Below are 23,741 nucleotides of genomic sequence, written 5' to 3'. Positions count from 1 at the left end.
GGTCACGTGAGCGCTTGTTTATCGGCGGGGAAAGCGGGAAAGCATGGAGGTGGTGAGGGGTGGAGGCGTGAAGTTTGCAACGAAGAAGTGGAGGCGTGGACTAGCGTGCGTGCGCTTTCGAAACCGTCGGCAACTTCTGCCGTGCACCGTCGGTCGGTGCCGTCATATCGCTACGTGCTGTCTTGCTGCAACTCGACAAACCGATCAGCGCACCAATCGCATCGGGCTGACCTTACTGCTGGTGTTTGTCAGAGTGACCTGACGCGATGGGGATAAACTGTGTGAAGGCTACAGTGAATTATTTCTTTGAATACGACACTCTGAAAGTTGTCCACATTGGAAACAAGAAGATCGGCGCACTCAACAGGCTCATTCAGCTCTTTATTTTGGGCTACATAATTGGGTAAGCATTGCCATTCATTTTTTACTTCCCTAAGGGGAAAAAAGAATGAAGTAAAGAAACCTCTTTTGAAAGCATATATTACCGCTCTGGCAGCTCTCTCTCTCTATATATGTATGTGTGACTTACCGCACATTGAATTTATCGGTTTTGTTAAAATAGTATCTGTTTCCGAGTTCGCGCAAACGCGCGACATATATACATGCAGCAGCCTATATCTTCACAAGCCGAGGGCTCCAACAATGTAATTGTGCGAAGGAACAATTAAGATATGCTGTAATTAATTTCCTTTAACAGAACTTTAAGCTGACGTCGACCGACTGTCTTACGCCCCGCGCGAGTCCACGGTCATTGCGCACAGTACGTCGAACCAGCAGATAATGCGCCGTATTGTTTTCCTAAGTTGGCATTCTTTTTTATCTTTGGGGCGTCTGCCGGTCTTACACCTCACGCAAGCAACGGACAGCCGGCTCTCTGATGAACCACTTATTGCCTCGAATGTGGTCATTCGGTCACATATGCCAATTAAAGTGACGTCTTTTCTCATTAGTAAAAGTATCTAGGTTGGTCACTTTTCTTTTTATCACAAAATGTCGAGTAATCAGTGTCATGTTTAAATGCATGTATGCTGGCTGATATGTAGAGCGTGCAGTAATAATATTAATTTATTTGACCATGAAAACTAGCCCCACACATGATATGCAATGCAGGTACGTCATCGTCTATCAAAAGGGATACCAGCAGTTCAGCACTTTCACATCAGCTACGACAACAAAAGTCAAGGGTGTTCTCTCCACACAAAACATTTCTGATGATGCCTTTTACCCATTCCTTGAGAACAAGTCTGTCTACAAACGTGTCTGGGATATAGCAGACATTGTTGTCCCACCAGAGGTAAGATGCAGCTATGCTTTTTCCTATAATGAGCTTCCATGTCAGAAAGCCCTTCACCAAGGGGACTGTAGTTGTGCATCTAGAGTACTGGATGGAGCACAATGAAACAGCACAAATGTGCTATTCTGTGCAGTGGGGTGGATGGGATTTACACCGGCCCTGCTGCTTTCTACAAGTTGTAATCCAGCAAGGGCAGATCCAGGGTAGCCTCGAGGGGAAGGGGCCGTCGCCAAACTGAACTTAGAGAGATGGGGCGCGGGGAGGGGGGGGAAGTTTCAGTAATGTTCATGAATTGCGACTTCAGGAAATGAGACGAGACACCTCAAAATCTTTTTATTGCACGTTCGATGATGCTAAGGTGAAGCTATGTGTCAGAAACAGTACTGCCATTGTACATCCCTCACCAGAACAGGAATGACCTCCCTGGTGCAGTATTCGGCCACTACCTCCCTCATGTTTCTTGCAATTAACCCGTGGCCTTCATGTCCCCATTGGCTGAAGAGCACCTGACCAAAGCAGCGGTCAGACTGCGACGCGGCAGAGGGTACCAAGAATCGCCGGATCAAGACAGGCCGCCACTGGAAACTGAACCTGCCAACATTTAACATTTGAACCCCCTTGAGTGAGGCTAGTTTAGCAGGCCTCTTTGAGGAATTACCAGGCATTGCCTGCGATATTATTGGCCTTACTGAGGGGGGTTAGAAGAACTGGTGAGGCTTGTACTGTGCTGACAGCCACGTCCTCTGCTACAGAGATCTTCCAAATAAGAGAGAATACGGGGTAGGATTCCCAATTCATAAGGACACTGTGGGCAACATGGATGAATTCTACAGTGGGAAGGCGACAGAAGATGTGCCGGCAGAGGTGCATTAGAAAATTTTATATTTCCTTTTTTCATTTATTTTTTGGCCCGATCCGGCATTGCCCGTTGATCTCCCAATTCAAAGGGATGTGGCCGCAGGCATCGTCGTCATCATCGTCATTAATGACAGATTAGCAGTCATAATAAAGCTTAATAGGCGATATAGATGAAAGGTAGTACAAACCTACGCTCCAATCTCCAGTCATGATGATAAAGAAATAGAACAGTTTTTATGAAGATGTTGAAATAGCGATGAGAAAGGTGCAAACCAGTATGCTGTAGTCATGGTCGACTTCAATGCAAAAGTGGGGAAAAAGCAGGCTGGGAAGCAAGCAATTCGCAACTATGGCATCAATTCTAGGAATATTAGAGGAGAGATGTTGGTATAATTCGCAGAAAGGAATAGACTCCGAATAATGAGTACCTTCTTCAGGAAGAACATTAACAGGAAGTGGACCTGGAAAAGCCCCAATTGAGAAACAAGAAATGAAATATATTTCATACTCTCTGCCGATCCCCACATAGTGCAGGATGTAGAAGTGTTAGGTAGGGTAATGGGTAATGATCATAGGTTAGTGAGGTCTAGGATTGCTCTAAATTTGAAGAGAGAAAGAGCAAAATTACTCAAGAAGAAACAGGCCAACCTAGACGCAGTAAGGGTAAAAGCATACGAATTCAGGCTGGTGCATGCAAAGAAATATGCAGCTTTAGAACAAGAAGCTGAAGCTAACATAGAGGTGGTAATGAATGAAGTCATAACTAGGCTGATTTCAGAAGCAGCAATTGTGGGAGGTAAGACACCAAGGCAACCAGTAGGTGAGCTCTCTCGAGTAAGAAAGGACCTAATAAAGAAGTGCCAAAGCATGAAAGCGTCGAACTCAAGAGATCAGATAGAATTCGCTGAACTGTCAAAGCGGAAACACAAGAAACCAAGTAACCGATATTAAAAATGGTAAAATCAGAAAGATTGAGGAAGCAGTAAAAAATGGCCACAGCATGAAATAGATTATGAAAAGGCATTTGATTCAGTAGAGATACCAACAGTCGTGGAGGCATTATGTAATCAAGGAATATAGGAGGCATATGTGAATATCTTTAGAAATATCTGTAAAGATTCCACAGCCGCCTTGTTTTTCCCCAAGAAAAGTAGAAAATTACCTATCAAGATAGGGATCAGGCAAGGAGACACAATCTCTCCAATGCAAAATCTCGTCACTGCTGTTGTAAATTTTTGGTAGTGGCATATAGTGTTCACAACTATGCTGCTGCCTAAAATTTATGCCATCAGCGAAGTAGAATACACTTGGTAACTGCAGTAATAGCTCTTTGTTTGTCTCATTGAGCTCTGTGCCACCATATGGCTGCACCGTGCAGGCCACTCATGTTTACGCCCCTGCTCGCCTGCGATTCCACCCGATATGTCAGCGTTTACCGGAATACCGTACACTAAAACTCTCTAATGAAGGCGTTTTCTGCCCTAAGATGAGCTTCAGAAATTCTTTAGTATGTAAAAACTCAGCAATGACTGATGTAAAATAAGTAAAGATTTCATAAGGTAAAGCACAATTATACAAGAAAATTGAAACCCCTTGTTGCTCACAGAGGCTTTAGGAATGTAGGAGTAATGAAAAAGCACAATTATAGTCGTACAGCAAGCATAACTTCCATGAAGAACACCTTTGAACTTCCTACACTTCCTGCCCGTCATAAGTGCTTTTGACTTGTTTCACAAATTATACTTCCAGAATTCCTATCGGTGTGAAAACCGTATTTCTCCCCCAACATACGTTTCATCTCGCATTGATATTGCTACAAGGTTGGAATTTTGCAGTGCCGCATTAGAGCCTGTCATAAGTCTTTCATTCCTAGGACTTCTCAAGAATGGAACCTCCTTCCCATCATGGTTATTGCAATTGAAAACAATGCAAGATTCAATATGGTCATATGGCTTCACTTGACCTTAATCGTTCTCTTGCTGCCTTATATTCTTATTTCTGTGTTTGTTTTTTACCCACTTCCCTCTGTAATACCTTCGTTGCTGATGGTACAATGAAATTAAAAAAAAAAACTTTTCATTGCAGTTTGTGTGTGCCAAGAAATGAAGGTCTGCAAGCAATTATGTTTCCATCCTACACTGTGCAACCTAAAGCTCATGGCTGCAGACCTTGGCCATAAATAGATTAGTTACATCGTCCATGTGGCACAGTGTTTCAAAAACATTATTGCAGTGTTGCTCATTTTAAAACCACAGGTTTTTTCTTGTCATTAAGGCAAAATTTTTGTGTCTGAGAGCTCCTTATAAATGTTAATATACAAGAATGCAATCGATTTATGTTTTAATTGTCTGTTTACAGGAGAGCAACCAGTTTTTTGTGACAACAAACTTGATTATAACACCTAGCCAAGAAATCAAGACTTGCCCAGAGGTGAGCATGTGCTTTAATGGTTTGTGATGCAATTAATAATGATCAAAAAGTATCCTAGTCTGTACACAGACTCTTGGCCATCTGAGAGATAGAGAACAACTTTATTTAACGCAAGACTCAGTCCAGGTCCGCTAGCAAACTTCATGCAGGTAACTAAGGCTAGAAACGGTCAGTTGCTATCATCTCAGATGGCTGAGAAAAGCAATTTGAGGTGATAGCAATTGACTGTTTCTGGCCTCGGTCATCTGCATGAAATGCTGTTAGGCATCCAGATAATTTTATTAATGTTGACAGCCATTAAGCCCAGTAGTGAGGGAGTTGTGTCTGGATCATGTGCTGCCATTCAGTATTATTGCAATATCAATGATACACCCGCAGGTGAATTTCCGTTGTTGACGTCATCGTGATGTTGCGTATGAAGTCCTAGTAGAATAATGTCGAGGCCATGTGCCGTATGCTGTAGGTGTGAGGGTGAGCCGAGAAGGATGGTGGCTTGGTGCGGCAATGTCTTCTCTCGTGCACAAGGGAAGTAGGCGGGGAGGGGGCATGCCGACTTTTCACGTGCTCAATGGATTGGGGGGGGGGGGGGGGGTTGGACAGGGAGATGTGCGTGTGCGTCTCTGCTTCTACTCCGGCCACGTGCATCCTATCTTGGACTTCATCTGCGGTGGGTTCGAAGACTAGCTGATCCGACATAGCCGATGGCTTCGTGTGTGCAGTGTTCTCACATAGTTCACGTTGAAGCGAGAGGCAGCGTGAAGGGGAATTCAATCGCCACTGCTGCCGCTCTTAATCATGCAAGCGTTCTGACAGTGAGTGTTCACGGTCATCGAGTGAGATGGGTTCGTTTATGTCTGTGCGAGTGTGACACAATGCTTGTTAATTTAGTTAGTAAGCGAATGTTTACAGCAGCTTTTAAAGGTGTAAACCTTCGGTTTGCAGATGACATTGACCTATTCAGCAACAATGGGGACGAATTACAACAAATGATCGAGGACCTTAACCGAGAAAGTGTAAGAGTGGGGTTGAAGATTAATATGCAGAAGACAAAGATAATGTTCAATAGCCTGGCAAGGGAACAAGAATTCAGGATCGCCAGTCAGCCTCTAGAGTCTGTAAAGGAGTACGTTTATCTAGGTCAATTACTCACAGGGGACCCTGATCATGAGAAGGAAATTTACAGAAGAATAAAATTGGGTTGGAGTACATACGGCACGCATTACCAAATCCTGACTGGTAGCTTACCACTGTCATTGAAAAGAAAAGTGTACTATCTTAACTTTCTACCGGTGCTAACATATGGGGCAGAAACTTGGAGGTTAACAAAGAATCTCGAGAACAAGTTAAGGACCGCACAAAGAGCGATGGAACGAAAAATATTAGGCCTAACTTTAAGAGACAGGAAGAGAGCGGTGTGGATCTGAGAGCAAATGGAGATAGCCACTGTTCTAGTTGACATTAAGAGGAAAAAATAAAGCTGGACAGGTCATATAATGCGCAGGGTGGATAACCGGTGGACCATTAGAGTTACAGAATGGATACCAAGAGACAGTAGCGCCAGAACCGCACCCCAAACTCACCAGGCAACAACAGATCCCCCCTGCGTCGAGTGCAGGCGGGATCGCTTGCGCATCCCATACTGATAAACCGCATGTACCCTGCGGAACATGATACGCTCTGTCGAGCACAAGTTAAGGACCGCACAAAGAGCGATGGAATGAAAAATGTTAGGCCTAACTTTAAGAGACAGGAAGAGAGCGGTGTGGATCTGAGAGCAAACGGAGATAGCCGATATTCTAGTTGACATTAAGAGGAAAAAATAAAGCTGGGCAGGCCATGTAATGTGCAGGGTGGATAACCGGTGGACCATTAGAGTTACAGAATGGATAAAAAGAGAAGGGAAGCGCAGTTGAGGACGGCAGAAAACTAGGTGGGGTGATAAAGTTAGGAAATTTGGAGGCGCAAGTTTGAATCAGCTAGCACAAGACAGGGGTAATTGGAGATTGCAGGGAGAGGCCTTCGTCCTGCAGGGGTCATAAATATAGGCTGATGATGATGATGATAAAGGTGATAACACTACTAACCTTACTGCACATCGCTGTCTAATAATTTGCAATTCCAATCAATGCTTCGCCTTTCAGGTGAAACTGCAACTTTTTTTTTTAGTCTTCAAATGTAATTTCATTTTATGTGGTGCCTGTTCCAGGATCCAGAAGTTAAAGATGCCCACTGCAAATCTGAGAATGATACCACATCCTGTACACCAGGAAAGCCACTCTTAATTGGAAATGGTAGGTCTTGTGCTGCAGCCCTCACGTGGCGGTTTCATTGTTCTTATTTGCACAGGGGGCTTTCCATTAGCAACAGCTAAATACTGCAACAGTAAATTGCCTGTATTCTTGTCAGCAAACCACATGATATAAGACAGCAAAGAAAGGAAGAGAACCATGACACAATGACTACCATCTGATACTCTTATTTTGTGAGATGCATTATGCGCACATAAGCAAATACATCACTGTAGCCAACAATATTTTTTACAGTGAAGCTGGATGTGGCTAGCTGATTCAGTCCGTCTGTCGCCTGTACGTTGAAAACTATCCTCATCAGCAATGGCTCGAGCGTCGTCAGTCGTCTTCCACAGCTTGCTCGTTGGTGCCCTTGCGTGTGAACGCGCTCGTGCCACTGCTCCTGCGTTCGTCGTCGTCGTCGTCGTCTTCTTCCACAGCTGGCTCTGCATTGCCGCTCATTATTACAGTGTAGAATTCCACTTCTCTTCTGTTGTTGTAATGGGGAGGCCACATTTGGGGGGTATGAGCCATTGCTTAAGGGGGTATGAGCCATTCATTGTCTTACCTGACGGACAGGTTTAATTTTGAAGCAATCTTATTTTGGAGAATCGCAAGCAGCAATGCAACAACGGCGGACTGTGGGCATACTGTCAGTGGTTCGTTCTCTCCGTCGCAGCCGAACGTGTGTGTAACCTCATTAAGAAACACAAAGATGTAACCAATAATTGAGAAAGACTTTAATAAACCATCGAGATTAACCGAATGATAAACACCACGGCCGCACGTTTTAGCTTCACTGATTAACCATATGTACGGAGTGTTTGGGCGGTGATGTTATTCATCACAATTTCCTGATTTGAAATTCGGGTATAAAGGAAACCACAAAACAATAATTAAAAATCAATTACCCCTAGCTGCTTTGGTGTGGATGCTGGACACTGCACTCACTTATATAATTATTATATTATCGCATAACTAATCGCATATAGGGAAAGATGCAGGACAGCCAATTTTTTCTTTGTTCTCCATGTTATGGCATCATTTGCAGGCTATGGCAGACCAGCTAGCCCAACAGTACATTTTGACAACAAATATGGTTTAGTGGTTATGGTGTGTGTTTGTCCTGTAACTAGTCTTGCCATTACTTTAGTGTCATAGCAAAAGGAATAAAAATTGTGAGCTAAAAAGGTTGTTGTAATCTAGTTTGCTGCATGTGAGCAACAGCATGCAGTTTTGTCAGTTGTTAGTGTGTGAGGAGGCCAATGTGCGAAGTTTTTTTTTTTTTTCTTACATATTACGTGGGCTTTGCATCATGCAGGTGTCATGACAGGACGTTGCGTAAAGGCCGCCAAGCCAAATGATACACTGCACGTGTGCGAAATTTCAGGCTGGTGCCCTGTAGAACAAGACTTTGGGCCCTTGTGAGTATTCTTTTTTTTTTTTTCTGCTTTCTTTATGTGTAAAGAAACTACAACTCGGCAAGGTTTCACTGTGTATGCATTCTTGCAAGCAGCATTAATATTGTACGCAGCTCACCTCCGAGCCTTTCTTGCTGTACCAAAGCGTCCAACCTCATTTTCTTATTCAGGTGGTCGAGTATACAATCGAACATGAATATAACAAATTATATTTGTTATAGCAGATACAACGAAGTAAGTGTGAATTGTCTCTCACCGATATCATCTTTAAACAAATATGTGCGTATAACAAACATCGAAACTATTGTTATATGGAATGCGACTTTTATAACAGACGAGGCTTCGCTATAACTCTAGGCACGCTCTAATTTCCTTGAACTTCATGCCTACGCAGGGTGCCTTTACAAAAAGACTGGTGGTAACATAATTCACATGTGTCATTTCATGCTAACGTGAAATGACAGCGCCCTTAACCATCTCAGATTCTTGCACACAAACTTCTGTTCAGTATGGCTTATAGCAACCGTATGAAGCAATATTAAAAAAAAAAAGTTCATTTGTAGACACAACAGATTTTTTAACAGTGGAGCTGTTTAAGCCGATCGTCAGTCCGTGGAGCGTGTAAAAAAACCTTGCTGAATGATGACGTCAACGCGCGTTGCCTAGCAACCACCTCGCGGAGCAGCGTGTGCTTTGCCTCCTCCGTGCCGTGCACACGTTGCCTTGACATGGGACGTTAAGGAGAGGGAAGGAGAGCATGCGCGCGGCGCGCTCTATGCTCGGGAGAGAGAGTGAGTGAACTTTATTGGGTCCACAATAGACGCGAGCAAACTCGACGTCACCTGGCTAGGCCCACTCGGGGACCATCAGGTATCAGGTCAAACCTGATGGCCCTCTCGCGGGCCCTCTGGACTGCCAGGATTTGAGAGGTCTGATCCTGGGCCTTAATAGAAAGAGAAAATGAGAGAGAGAAAGAAATTGTAGCAGCACCAACGAGGCGACGCGCAAAGCTGCTGCTGATGCCGTTCACGTTTCCCCGCGCTTACGCCGAATGTGCACCGTGTCCGCGACTGCAGCAGGCGCCTCTGGTGGCGGCTCGGCAGGTTTTGACCAGCCACGTCCCGGAAAGTGTACATGGAATGCGCAGCTTGGCTGTGATGGTGGCAGAACTCTCGTTGACTCTGTGGCGAGTACACGTAGCCTTCACATGGGACGACCAAAGAAGATCTGGACACCTGAAGAAGAAGCCGCTCATCTTGAAGCGCGTTGTGCAGCCAAGCGAGAATCTGTGCGTCGGTGACGAGCAGATTCGGAATACCGTGCTTAGCAGCACTTAGCATTTCCTAGCAAAACATAGCGAAGCCTAGTAAAACCTGGAAGAGGGTCGATCACCAGCTCCGCCGTTTACTCCATCCTTGCACCACTAGTGCAAGCTGCCCACGTTTATTTGTGGTCACAGTTTGAGTAATTTGTTATACCTACAATGTTTACTTCAGTTTCTGTAATATTTTTACAAATTTATACAAAAAAAATATTTTTCAGCAGTAGATAACCTAGCCGCATATTATGCATCCTTTGTTGATATCTTATTTCATGTGTAAACATTATGGGAAATTATTTCAATGTTTTTTTTAAAGTATTGTTAATTTGAGAAAATCTAGAACAAAGCCGTTAATCAGGTGCCAGTTTTGTATTAGAGCGACTCAAGTAAAAAGGTTGGACTATGCACACATATATCTGCAGGTGTTCTATATTGCTCAAACAAGAATAATAATTTTCTTCTTTCTGGGGTTTTACGTGCCAAAACCAGTTATGATTATGAGGCACGCCGTAGTGGAGGGCTCCAGATTAATTTTGACCACCTGGAGTTCTTTAACGTGCACTACAACGCAAGCACATGGGCGTTTTTGCATTTCGCCTCCATCGAAATGCGGCCGCCTGCGGTCGGGATTCGATCCCGCGACCTCATGAATAATAATTTTGGAACAATAGTGGCCTATTTCTCTGTGCGCTACAGCACTCACTGTTCACATCCAACATGACAAACAAAGAAGTTAATATCTCGAGGAGCATATAATGTACTGAAGTCCATTTAAAATTATAGTGATGCATACATTAACATCTCATTGACAATTGATCATGGAAGTGTCAAAAGCTGCACCATCATGCTTCATTATGTGCAGTTTCAAAACAAAGCAAAATAACTATAAACAGGATGATTAAACATGCTTCAAACATAGTAACAAAGAGAAGTTAGGTACTATCAAGCCTACGACGAGCAAGGCTTTTGTAACCTATCATTTGTGTGCAACCAAAGCAGTGTTTAATTCAAGACATTACATGGTAATCGGAACATTAACAGTTTCATTAAGTCAGTGTCTAGTAAAAAAACACGCCTAGCTTTATTATTATTTGTGTTTATTATGTCTTTGCAGGAGGGATGGCTCAGCACTGCTGTCTGGTGTTCGAAACTTCACGGTGCTCATCAAGAACTACATTGAATTTTCTCTTTTCCACGTTAGAAGGTAAGCACCCAATATCTGCTGCTAACTGCTCATAGTGTTAACATCACCCCTCTTTGTTGCTTGTATCGGTTCATAAGAATGGTTGGGGTACTCATGAGCTAAGCTTCCAGTACAAGCAAACACATATGGCTTCATAAGCGTTACATATTGTATAAAAACACCGATATTGATTCAACACTGATAAAACACTGATTTCTGCTACATCCAGTGAATCCTATCGAACTGCAAAATGTAATTACTTATACGAGGTGTGTTAAAAAAAAATATTTGAAATAGCGCGCCAACCGGCAAAGGGAGCATGCTGCGGCTACTGAGTGCATGTAGCGGCAGGGTTAGACAACAAACTGCCATTTGCTGCGTCTCGCTCTGACCGTTAGTTGGCGAGCTACAGCCGCTGAAGTGAGAACATGAACAAGCTATTCTTCGGATTGGTGCCAAAGTGACAATGAAGGAATTGGAAGAACAGCGTGTCTGTGTGAAGTTCTGCTACAAGCTTGGGAAAACTGTTATGATGTTCTTAAGAAAGTTTTCATCGTCATTGGCAGTGGCGAGCAGTTCCTGGCTGATTTCAACACGGGTCTGCTTCTGTTCGTCAGTCAACAAACGCGGCATGAATTTTGCACTGACATGACGCATCCCAAGTTTGTCACTCAAAATTGCATGACACGATCCTACGCTGATACCCACTTCGTCAGCGACTTCTTGAACAGTCAAACGACGATTTCCACGAACCACAGTTCGAACTCTCTCGACGTGGTCATCATCTGTGGATGTGGAAGATCGTCCAGGCTTGGGAGTCATCACCGACTGCCATTCTTCCGTCTTGAAAACGCTTGAACCAATCATAGCACTGCGTGCGACTCATACAGTCCTTCCCGTATGCTTGGCTAAGCAACTGAAATGTCTCTGTGAAAGTTTTCCCAAGTTTGTAGCAGAACTTCACACACACACGCTGTTCTTCCAAGTCCTTCATTGTCTCTTTGGCACCAATCCGAAGAACAGCTTGTTCATGTGCTCACTTCAGTGGCTGTAGCTCGCCAATTAACGATCAGAGCGAAACGCAGCAAATGGCAGTTTGTTGTCTAAACCTGCCGCTACATGCGCTCAGTAGCCGCAGCGTGCTCCTTCTGCCGGTTTGCGCACGCTATTTCAAAAGTTCGGTTTCTTTTTGAACACACCTCGGATATTTTATCTTCATGCAAACATTTTGGTGTGTCATTTAACTCTTTCGTTACCGCTAGAAATATGCTCATTTTCGGTGCTTTTATATGTTTTAATGTTTTCTTTCGAGACATAGTAGTTGCGACGTATATCGTGATACATAAAATTATAGCCTGATCACTAGTGTTTTGAATGGATGTATATTAGCAATAATTGCTGAGAGAGTTCTTAAGAATTTTCATGTGAAACTTCATCAGAAGCACCTCAAGCAACATGAATGAAAGTAATAATTTGCTAATATTAAAGGGCCCCTAAACCACCCAGAGGTCGAAATTTAGTTGTGGTGTTGCAGTTGTGCACGAGCCTACAACAAACACATAGCCGTGAGAAACTTTCAAGTTGCACGCATTTGATGATCGAAACACGGCCCTCGCTCGTTTCGTTCTTTCCTTCGCTACTCTCCTCACCGGCTGGTCTCTCCTCCTCGCCGAGTGCTCCTCCAAATGTCACGTGACGTACATCATCGCCAACGCGCTTTTCAAAACACTGTCCACTTCCGGTTAAGGCACGTCCACGCTCATGGAGGAAAGAAATGTCCACGCTAGATACCGACGGTACTGTACTGACGGGGAACTGGCCTCCAGTGCTGTAGTTCGTTGGCCGTGCGAGAAGTGTCCAAAGTAGACGGCAGTTCGTCCGGCGCACCGACCACCACGCGACTGACGGGCCAGCCGACAACCACAAAGCTGCGCACCTCCTCCACCGGCGACAAAAACATCGGCTGCAGCTTCTGTTTCAAGAGCGAAATAATTTCCGCTTGATAAAGCGATGCAGAAATTGTACATTTTATGAAAAACGAAATTCACTGTCAAATGTTAAACACGAACGAGAGCTCCGATACTTGTTGAGCTCAGCTACAGTGTACGGCTACCGACGGCAAACTACCAGGTCGGCTGTGCTCGCATCGCAGCTGACGTACAATTATTGCGAAGAGCGACAACAACGGTAAGAAAATATTGCGGCTTGTGAGTGTCGGCGATTCATTCAGAAGTGCCGTCTGCTTTAGCTTTGAAATGAACCTGAGAAGGCCTAGCGATGATATCGGCGCCGTCGAGCGATCAGCGGCAGTGAGGCTGCCTCACAAATGGATCCCAGTCTCATCCTCTCTACAGCATGGAAACCTCGCCGTTTGCGAGCAAAACCGCCGTTGAACGGCGGCCTGCAAATGGTGAACGGCGTGCGGCAAGTTACCGTGCCGGTAACGTGGACGGGCCTTAGCCACGACTCAGCGTTTCTCGGCTACCCACTGTTGCTGCTGTGCCGGCCCATGCTCATGTGAAGCGTGCCGCTATGGACCGTGTGTTGCGCGCACGTCTAGAACTGTCGCACTCTGTTCGCGCAGGTAATCGGACCGCTAAGCACGACTGTGCTGGAATGCGAGCGATTTGGCACTTGCGTTGCAGGCTGTAATTACCGATTCGCAAGTGCGCACAAGCAAGCAACAGGAAGAGCGGGGAGCGCGCGTAGCTGCCGTAGATTCTTGCTCGACCAATCGACATCGTCGCCCGCGTTGACGTCACCAGATGCACCCTGGTGACGTCACGACGAACGCTGGGGATACCGGAAAGGCTCGGAGAGGAGCACGGTATTGTTTTTTTTTTAATTTTGTGGCGTGCGCCGCGGTGCGTAGCGCTGCAGCATTTGGCATCGTTGATTGTGACGGCACTCTGAACGCGATGCGCTTGTTTACTTGAAATCTTTTAAAATGTCAGAGGTGGTTAGGGGCCTTTTAATGTAAATACTGAGAGCAAAAAATGTAATTGTACAAAATATGCACCTGGCTCCTAGTTCCTAACTTTTGTAAGTCAGACCAGGCAAAGAAAAAAAGAAAGAAAAATATTATGGATATTTGTTGGCGTCAATACTAGCCATAGTCATAAGCTATGCAGGAAAGTAGTAGCTTTGCAAATGTCAAAACAGTAAAGTTCCTATTGTATCGAGAGCATTTGTTACTCATTGCAGGAAGCACCTGGTTTGCTTCTTACTGCATTATTTAGGCTCGCAGAGCAATGGTTGTCAGGTCAGGGAGCATGCAGAAGCTTCTGCATACTTGATTACTGCGTTCAGTCAGCTTTTCTGTGCAAGCAATGTGGTCTAGTGTGATTTCTACTGGCGCTGGAGCCTCCACGTGCTTTATTCAGTTCCTGTACAGGCTGTACAGTAAGGTGGAACGTTGCACAATATTGTACAATAATTAATAAATGTGCTCTCACAGATGGTGGTCAAAATGTAAGAGATTAGGCTGCTAGTCAAGGTTCGATCAAAGGTCGGTGTGAAATTGACTGTGTGCTCGTGCATCTGGAACTTCCACACGATGGGAAAAATTGCTCGTAATAATTTGTATGTGCACTGTCGAAATGCTGATGGATAAAAGCAACCGACAAAGGGGGCAGTAAGATCACACTTTATACTAGTCAACCTCAATTATCAATATAGCACACCACTCATAAGCATCTACCATTGATTGAGACGTCGTTAAAACCGCCTAGACATCAGATTGGAAAATTAGACAGCCCAACAGAAGCTTTTGTGTCTTCACTGCTGCTGTCATTTAAAATTCTGTTGCTGAATCGACCAAGGCGCATATCTTGTGTCGTTTTATTGAGGAAGTGCTAGGATCACTGGAGGCTAGCTTCGACAATTCCTTCAGTCGAAGTTTTATTTTCCCAGACTCCCCAATCTGTCACAAATGGTCAAATCTTCCAGATAGTTCAATTTCAGTCATCATTTCAGACAGGGCATAGAAAAACTTTCAATCAAATTGATTTATCTATATAGGTGCGGTAACGAAAGAGTTAAAGTGCACTATTTACAACTCTGCAGAACAGGTATGGCAAAAGTTGATGTGCTGTTATATTCAAATGGCTCAATAAAATTAAGGGGCAATAACATTGCATGTATCCATTTGCATTTCCACTTGTTCTTTTTATGCTTGCATTTTGTTTTAAAGAAGAAATTACTTCGGCTGTGTAGCACTGTTGTATTATGTGAGAGTCCTGAAATAGGAAACGCACATTCCTGATTTCAGTCACATTCCACTTGCAGGAGCAATGTCCGCGATGTTGAAAATTCGACATATCTCAAATACTGCCGGTATCATCCTGAAAAGGATGCCCACTGCCCGGTGTTTCGCATTGATGACATGGTAGATGCTGCAGGTGAAGATTTTGATGATATTGCTACTAAGGTAATGTGGCTGCATTTTTGTGCCTTTTGCATGTTCAAATTTGACAAGAGAAATTTTTAGTCTGTAAAAAATTGTTGGTTTAAAGAGCTTCTTACAGTGGCGTAGCCAAGGGGGGGGTTGGGGGGGTTCAAACCCCCCCCGAAATTTTTTGCACCCCCCCCCCCCCCCACTAACCCACCCTTTTCTCTCGCCGCTTCGCGCTGATATATTTCAAGAAACCGGTGCTACTTTCACACTTTCATTCCTGGGCGCTTCTGTTTGGGTTGGGAATTTACGGCGAATCATGTCTGCATATGGAAAAAAACTGTCACGGTGTTTGTCAAGGCCTTGACACTCTGTGAGGTTTTGGGCGCGAATGTGGCGGCCGCATTCTGAAACAACAAATGCGCAACAAATGAAGCAAGAAATGCGGCAGCCGCATTTTAGATGAAGGCGAAAATGCTCGAGGCCCGTTTACTTAGATTTAGGTGCACGTTAAAGTCCCCAGGTGGTCGAAATTTCCGGTATACATTTCCGCCGCTTCCATTCAGGTGCCGGTTAGGCCGCGTTCGCGTAGGAACTTGGTCTCGAAGCTGTCGGAAGCGGCAAAATCTTGCAAAAATCCGCCCGACTAGGCGGCAAAACAGGCAGAAAAACAGGCAGTGAGCCAAATTGGTCTCGGACCGATTTTTTCGCCATGGAGAAGCGGAAACGCGGCGGAAAGTCGTTCTGCTCGACCGGAAGCTACACTAGCATGTAAACTTCCGGTCGTAACATTGAACATGGCACCAAATGTGTAGGCTGTAATGCTCATCGACGCGATCAAGAACCACCCCTTTCTCTACGACAAGAGTGGCACTCAAACGTACTGTCAGCAATACTCGCGATAGTATTCAACGTCGCGCGACAGGAGGTGCGGCAACGAAGCCTTGGCGTGACCCAACTTCTTACACTTTTGCAAAGCCAGGCAAACCCACCACTGCCGTTTCCGAGGTTTTCTTGTCTTCCGTTTATTCATTGTCCATTTCTAGAAAACAAGTAGGTAGAAGTATAAAAGCCATTTCTTCTTCCACTTCCATGGAAGACAATATTTAGGCAGATTCCTCGTTGGCGCTCCATAATTCTCCTCGCACGTGCCCGGTATGTTGCAGAAGTCGCGGGGTGCTTTTCTCGTCGCGACGATAGATTGGGAGCGTAGGTCTCACGTAGGACGCGCAGGCTTCGGCGAGCCTCAACACAAGGGCCAGCCGGGGTTTTAGCTTTGGTGTTCCCGTTGCCGCTTTCGTGACCTAGAGGCGCCGAACATAATACGAAATGATGAAATGTTATTACAACTTGTAAATAAAAGCTATTAAAGAAATATAATCACTCCTATGCGCCAACCTGTGACACAGCGCTACCGCGCCCGTGTGAGGAGAATTACAGAACACCAACGAGGAACTTACCGAAGGTCGAAGATGACACGCGAAATTGCGCAAGATTATCACTTTTGATGACGGTTGGGTCAGTGAATGAACATACCGCTCGAAATAATGCGATATTGAGCGCCACCACGCCGACAAGCGTACGCAGACTAGATGGATGTGGACGAAAACGGCAGCGCGGCCGCGGTGGTAGCAAAACAAATGTGAACTTGGACATGCGCGGAAAAGATTTTCCGGCCGCTTTGGCCTCTCCACCCGCTTGCCGCTTCCCAAATGCGAACGTAGCCATAGTCTGCAGCGCAAAACGTCTCTCGTTTGCGATTGCGTCCCTACGGCAGGCTGGTAGTTACTGTTGTGTTGCTGAATCCCAAACCAGCAATTACGAAAGGCTGGTAGTTGCTGTTGTGTTGTGGAATCCCAAACCAGCAATGTACACACGAAAGGGTTGATGCCAGCAGTGAAATTCCACCGACTCGCAACAGAATGCACGAAACAGACAGCCGACAAGCATGGATTACTGCTGTGCGCAGTACAGCGTAAGTAAACTCTTGTTGCAGGCGCTCACAGTTCTCGTCGGAGTTCACGCGTCCTGAGAAATTGATTATGTGCACTATGCACTGAACAAGACCGGAGTTCATTCCTGCATCACTAGTACACCAATCAGTCGAGATTCTGTGAGGTACAAGGCCACTTCCTGTTTGCACCGGCCTAAGTGAAGCAGAAATGGCTCGCACGCACTACTTAAAATGCGTACACATGCCATAACTATGCAGTGCGGTGAAATATTCTGTACAATTCTGAATCTGTTGACGTAAAGGCAAATGACGGCTGCACGCTCGCACACAGCGGAAGACACAGCGGCCCATGCACTTGCCGCAAGAAATGCAAGGCGACGAAAGCTTCGTAAAAAAAAGCATTACTCGTTTATGCGCGTATTTAAGTTTTCTAGCGCAAAGACGCAGCGAACAAGCTATTGCTATGGGAGTAGGTATAGCCTGGTAACACGTGCATTTTCACATGTATAGCCGTCCTTGACCTGTGAAACGCACTTCGCCCCGACGAGGACGACGCCATCTACGCTTAACGGAGATTAACAATTAATGATGTCTTCTCCGATCGGGCGGGTCGTCTCAATGATGCGTTTTCGAAGACTGGTCCACTCAGTGGCGCGATGAGAGACGGTTGCTCCAAACTCCCACTGTACCTGTCGTACTTACTGTATTTTACTGAGCTTACATTACTTTTTACTTAATTTCTGCACAAGCACACAGTGCCACACACACACGCGAGGGGGGGGGGGGGGGGGGGGGGTCCCATGTCTTTGATATAGTACATGCATAGAGTGTGCTTAAACTACCGATACTTATTATCGATCACGTCACGTAGTGGAAAGCAGACGCTTGCCCCCCCCCCCCCCCCCCCTCCCGTCGGGCCGATGAACCCCCCCCCGAAAAAAATTTCTGACTGCGCCCCTGGCTTCTTATGTAAAGTTTATTATGACTGCCAACTTCTGTGGTGCTGTACTCACTACATGCATGCGCTTTGTCTTTATTTTTAAAATAATTTCAAGCATTTGAAATGAAGTGTTAAGTATCATTTAATTGATCACCTTAAAAGATCCCCATTGTCTATAAATTTCTTTGATTGTTTTGTTTTGGTGTATTTTGTTGCGGTCATAGAGGCTTTTGGTGGGTTACCAAAGACTGTACCACTGTGTGCCAGTTTTATTGTACGAGTAAAAGAACAGAGAGCTTCTGGTATGGTGTCAGCAAAGCTCAAAACAGAAAACTGCAGCATGAAGGTATAAAGCTCACCAACGCATGTGTCATGTGTGTTGCAACTGGCCACCCATTCCAGACTGTTAGCGGTATTCGGAGAAGTGGCAAAACGTTAAAAAGGAATGAGTGACAGAATTTACACAAGGCTTTTCAGCTTCTCTTAGGAGGCATACAGCTCGTTGAAGCTAAGCTATGAAACTTAGTTCTCACATGCACCAAGCATTTATTTGAATTGCATGTCTAATCTAATCTGCTCTTCCTTGTTTCTCTTCTTGTTTATAGGGTGGTGTAATACAGGTGCTTGTATCATGGGATTGCAACCTGGACTTCGATGTCAAGTACTGTGTGCCCAGCTATTCTTTTCTTCGTCTCGATGACCCCAAGGCAGCCCTAGCCAAGGGTTGGAACTTCAGGTGAGCTATTGTATTTCATCTGCTGATTCATTTTGCTGATTTATCTTTCATGGTGCAATTAAACAACTGTCTATGCCATGTAATCTCATGCAGTACTGGCACATGTCATATAGTATTTCGCCATGTCATTCATGGCGAAATTTGTAGTGTGCACAATAGACAAGGACACAGTGAAGGTGGACAGACGAGCGCTTACTCACAACTGTTTATTTTTGCAAAGAGACAGAACGTAAATGCACCAGCTATCTGCACTGAGCAACTGCAAAACGAGTCATCAGATAAACAGATTACAAAGGTTCAAGCAGTTTTCAAGGTTCAAGCAGTATGCAAGAAGTATTCTAGTATTCCGTTAACCTGTGGCAACATATACATGGGACAAAACGGTCAGTGCATAAACAACAGTCTGAAAGAACATCAACATTGTCTAGGAAAAGAAAATCATTCGCACTTGTCTAACCGCTTCAAGCTATGCCTTTGTGATACTTTTTTTTTTTTTACACTGATATTTTGTTTTCAGATAAAAACAAACTAAGACGTGAGATAACAGAAGCGTTCCATATTATAAGGTGTGCTGAAAATGCTTCAGTCAACCATCGGTTACAATCATTGACAAAGAATTTGCATTCTTGAATACTGCTTGAACCTTTGCAATCTGTTTATCTGATGACTCATTTTGCACATGCTCACTGAAGATAGCTGGTGCATTTATGTTCTGTCTCTTTCCAAAAATAAACAGTTGTGAGTAAGCGCTCGTCTGTCTACCTTCTCTGTGTCCTTGTTTGTTGTGCGCGCTACAAATTTCACCATGAATACGTACCAACTCACCCAACTATCAGTTCTGCTACTATGTCATTATTTCAGTGTATGACATATGTTAACATTACTGCAAAAACTCAAATGTGCCATGCTAATGTAAGAACTACAATTAACTGTAATTGACATGTACTGATCAGACAAATCAGACAGAGTCGGTCTGTATATATGCGTCACCGATTCTTGACAGGTACCCCAAGTACTACAACGAGAAGGAACGCAGCCTTGTGAAGGCGTATGGCATCACCTTCGTAATCCTAGTTCAAGGCAGGGCTGGCAAGACCAGCCCCATTCCTATTGCCATCAACATAGGATCTGGCCTTGGATTAATGGTTGTGGTAAGTAGACAAGTAGTGACATCGACTAGCGGCTTGACTAAGTGTGGAAAGAAAAGCTTTACACTTTCAGGTATGACAAACATGGTGTACACATTCGCTGTCCAGCACACTGTGCCCCTTGGCATATTAATCTTCCAATTAACTGTGATTTGTTATATTCGTTCTTATTATTAGATCGATCTAGTGTTAGCTATGTTTATTTAGCTGAGTGAGCAGCCTTCAAGTGTCTTCTGATCCTTCTTGCTTTGTTTCTTTACAGGCCACTGTGCTGTGTGATCTTGTTGTACTTAACTGCCTAAAGCGTCGGGATTTGTACAAGTCAAAGAAGTACAAGTTTGTTACAAGTGAGGAGAACTATAACGTAAGTTGAGTTGTTTTTGCATCAAATCACATTACATTAGAAACTTGTAATTTGTAAAATGACCACATGATGTTTACTTTCTGCAGGTATTTGTAATATAACGTAAGTTGAATGTTGGCTCTCAAGTTCACTTTCATTATAACTAGTGGGCTCCAGCGTGGCAGATATCTTTTTGTGAATGCCAGTAGAGCACCTCATTCCATTGCTTTTCTGTGATGGTTGATGCAGTGTACACAAGTCATCCAGTTTATGAAAGGTATAATGTAGGTGTGATTGTTACCAAATCAATGTGATATATTTTTATCTATATCAAAGTTACCTATTCACTATACTAATATGTTTATTAATTAATCTGTAAAATTGAGAAGTAATGGTTAAAGTGCAACTCGTCCTGAAGTTTTTATGCTGATATCCACGAGCAACGGCTAAAGAGCTGATGTGTTGACTAAGCCAGCTAGTTAAACAAAATCTGAAGCATGCACCCCTTGAGCAATTGAGATTGCAAAGATTAGGAAGGACACTCAATAATGTGGCTTGACCAGTTTACTATAGGTTAAAATGTTCAGTATGATAAATATTTAATGGGTGCACCACATAACTCCTCTCTTGATGCTACTGCAGATTTAATGGCAACTATTCAATCCAAGTTGTGTTCTTTCATGAACAGGCTTCCTTGCTTAAGTTAATTTAGTATTATTCTATGTCGTGTCACGAGCAATATAAACAGTTGTTTGTAGCGTTTCACGGCATAATGCAGCGTTTCACGGCATAGCTTGTGCAAGCATTCTTTCATGAGCACCAAAGAACCTGTGTCAAGCTCAATTTGTTATGTCACACCTAATTTGACACAGCCATCATAGATACTTAGGTGCCTTTACTTGCCTGTTTAAGGTCCTTAGATACACTATAATGGTTAGAGTGATGGCTACCCGCCATGGTTGCTCAGTGGCTATGGTGTTGGGCTGCTGAGCACGAGGTCGCGGGGTCGAATCCCGGCCACTGCAGCTGCATTTTCGATGGGAGCGAAATACGAAAACACCCGTGCATGTTAAAGAACCCCAGGTGGTCCAAATTTCCGGAGTCCCCTACTACGGCGTGCCTCATAATCAGATTGTGGCTTTGGCACGTAAAACTCCATAATTTAATTTTAATTTTTTAAGAGTGATGGCTAACTAACCTTGCCACAGTAACTGGTTATTGAACAATAAAAGGGGTTGTAAGTTGTGTCGACAGGGTAGCCCGCTATAAATGAGTCTTCTGGGCAAATGGTTTGTTTGTTCGCACACATTATTTTTATGTAGCATTTTGCTTTATATCACGAGGGGGTGTAATGCTCTCCAGTTTCGTTTATAATGGAGCTAAAGCACATGTCATCTGCTGTGATGTGTGCTAAAAGATTAATCTCCCCAGTGGAAGGAATGGTAGTAGTGCCACCTGTTATAGGAGGGCGAAACGTCTGCTAAAGACAGAGCAGTATTCAGCATGGTTGCCAACTGATGCCATGATTCATTCCTTCTGCTAGTAAAACCTACATGTTTTGTCTGGAATTGCTGCAGTATATGTGTACTCCTGATATATTCTGGATCAATCAGATGGATACATATGTTATATATACCTGTCAGTACATCATATAAAAGAAAACTCACTGTGAAATGGCAGGAAATTTAACTGCGAATGAGCCAGCAATTTAGCTGAAATAACTCTTTATATCGGGCTCTCTTGTTGATATTAAAGTGTGTACTTACTCTGGAATACAACTGAAATGTATTTGTGGGTACTGTTTACCTACGCAGCCTGATTGATGCACTCTTTTGCTCTTTTTGCAGGGATTCACAAACCAGTCATTCTCCTAGCTCATTCAAACATATGTGTCGAAAGAATGCTGAGGCAATTAGAAGAAATTTTTGTGTTTGTGTAATGATAAAATCAAGTGCCTCTGCTATGTCACATTTTTGCAGTGGGACCATTGTTAATCTGCCGTGGCTTGTTTGTTCATCATTGTAAACGGGCATTACCTTATTTTCTGTATTTGTACCATATATAAGATCTTTAATATGCTTCAGTAGTGCTCTCTAAGCATCGTATTTTCATCTGACAAATATGATGATGAAGTTTATTCGCTAGCAGTAGCGCACCCAGGACTTCTGCCGGGGGGGGGGGGGGGGGGGGGACAGTTTGCCTTAGCTTGCCAGTACCATCTAAACAGCACTAATTTCAATTTCTTCACGGGAAATTGTCAAAAAGTGCGTTTTTGCGCAAGTTTGTGAGTCTGCAGATGATTGCGCGTCTTACATCTTAGCTGCAGTACTCAAAGACGCAAGGAAAGAAAAGGGGTTATACAAAAGGGGGGGTTAACTCGGCCTCAGGGGGGGGGGGTAAGCCCCCCCCCCCCCGTCGGTGCGCCACTGTTCGCTAGGTTTCTTTAAAAGTAAGTTAAGTATATTTCTTTAGCTGACTTCATCAACAATATGAACTTCTTATTGTGCAGTAATAAAAAAAATAACAAGCTAAACAACTGTTTTGGATTTATGCTTACTATAGCCTATATATTTATTAAAGGGACAGTAATGAGGAATATCATTCATATTCATAGGATGAGCTTCTGCAGTAACAAAATGGCTACTTTTTCCTTGAAAGGAGGCATGATAAGCCAGAAAAGACACAACTGTGAAAGACTGCTAGCAATGCCGCACTGAAGCTTTTGAATTTTATGCATAAGGCTTAGCAAAACATGTTTACTTGCCATTTAGTTCTGAGAACTTGTTTAATGAGCTTCCCCTTTTCCTTCTTTTTTTTTTCTGTGGTTGTGTTTTTGTCTTTACGTCCCAATGTTAGCAAAAGACAGTGGCATGCTTGGGAACCGAAAGCTTTTATCTGAGGTCATGATGCAATTCCATGGAGCGTGCTCAACTGCATGAAACTACACGGATCTCAACTGTGATGACAGACCCATGACAAGAGCTGAGAGATTTACCAGCTGTTAAAGTGCAGACGAGATTTTGACCTTTTTCTACCAAACTCATTTGTTTTGTATGTGTCCAACATCAGCTGTGTTTGCAATTTCATATGGTGACTTTTACCATGTCTGTCATTTTGCATTCTAGTCGAAATGCACTGTAATGCGTGGAAGCTTCTGATTATTTTTATATGTCCTGGTCCAACTTACTTTTGTAATAAATTTTACGTCAATTGTATTTGACCGTCCCATGTAATTTTATTGTTATATCAATTATATAGACACCCTGGACACATTTCTGCCATTGGCGTCGTCATGACGTTCCGTATGAAGTCCAAGAGCAATAACATCGTCACCGCGTGCTGTATGCTGTATGTGCGCGTGAAAGCATGCGAGGGTAAGCCGAGGACGGCGGCTCAATCTCGCGCGCGCAAAGGAGGAAAGCGGACAGGAAG

At 44.0% G+C, this 23,741-nt stretch overlaps 1 protein-coding gene across 2 annotated transcripts; it reads left to right on the top strand.

Moving 5' to 3' along the window:
* Positions 1-32: 32 nt before the first annotated feature.
* On the top strand, positions 33-23,524 carry LOC119446726 (P2X purinoceptor 4-like). 2 transcript variants are annotated; one of them, XM_049664351.1, is made up of 11 exons: positions 33-403; positions 1,111-1,294; positions 4,511-4,582; positions 6,789-6,873; positions 8,192-8,294; positions 10,727-10,816; positions 15,083-15,224; positions 18,688-18,818; positions 19,822-19,969; positions 20,229-20,330; positions 23,166-23,524. In XM_049664351.1, the coding sequence occupies exons 1-11, from the start codon at positions 267-269 to the stop codon at positions 23,214-23,216; spliced, it is 1,245 nt and encodes a 414-aa protein (XP_049520308.1). In that variant the 5' UTR covers positions 33-266; the 3' UTR covers positions 23,217-23,524. The 2 variants fall into 2 exon arrangements, with proteins under 2 accessions (XP_049520308.1, XP_037567179.1); XM_037711251.2 differs by having other exon boundaries at positions 34-403; positions 22,157-23,524.
* The last annotated feature ends 217 nt before the right edge of the window (positions 23,525-23,741 follow it).

The sequence above is a fragment of the Dermacentor silvarum genome, chromosome 3 (assembly GCF_013339745.2).
Source record: "Dermacentor silvarum isolate Dsil-2018 chromosome 3, BIME_Dsil_1.4, whole genome shotgun sequence".
NCBI classification, from domain to species: Eukaryota; Metazoa; Arthropoda; class Arachnida; order Ixodida; family Ixodidae; genus Dermacentor; species Dermacentor silvarum.
Note: the sequence above shows the minus strand (reverse complement) of the source record. Positions and strands in the feature narration are given on the sequence as shown.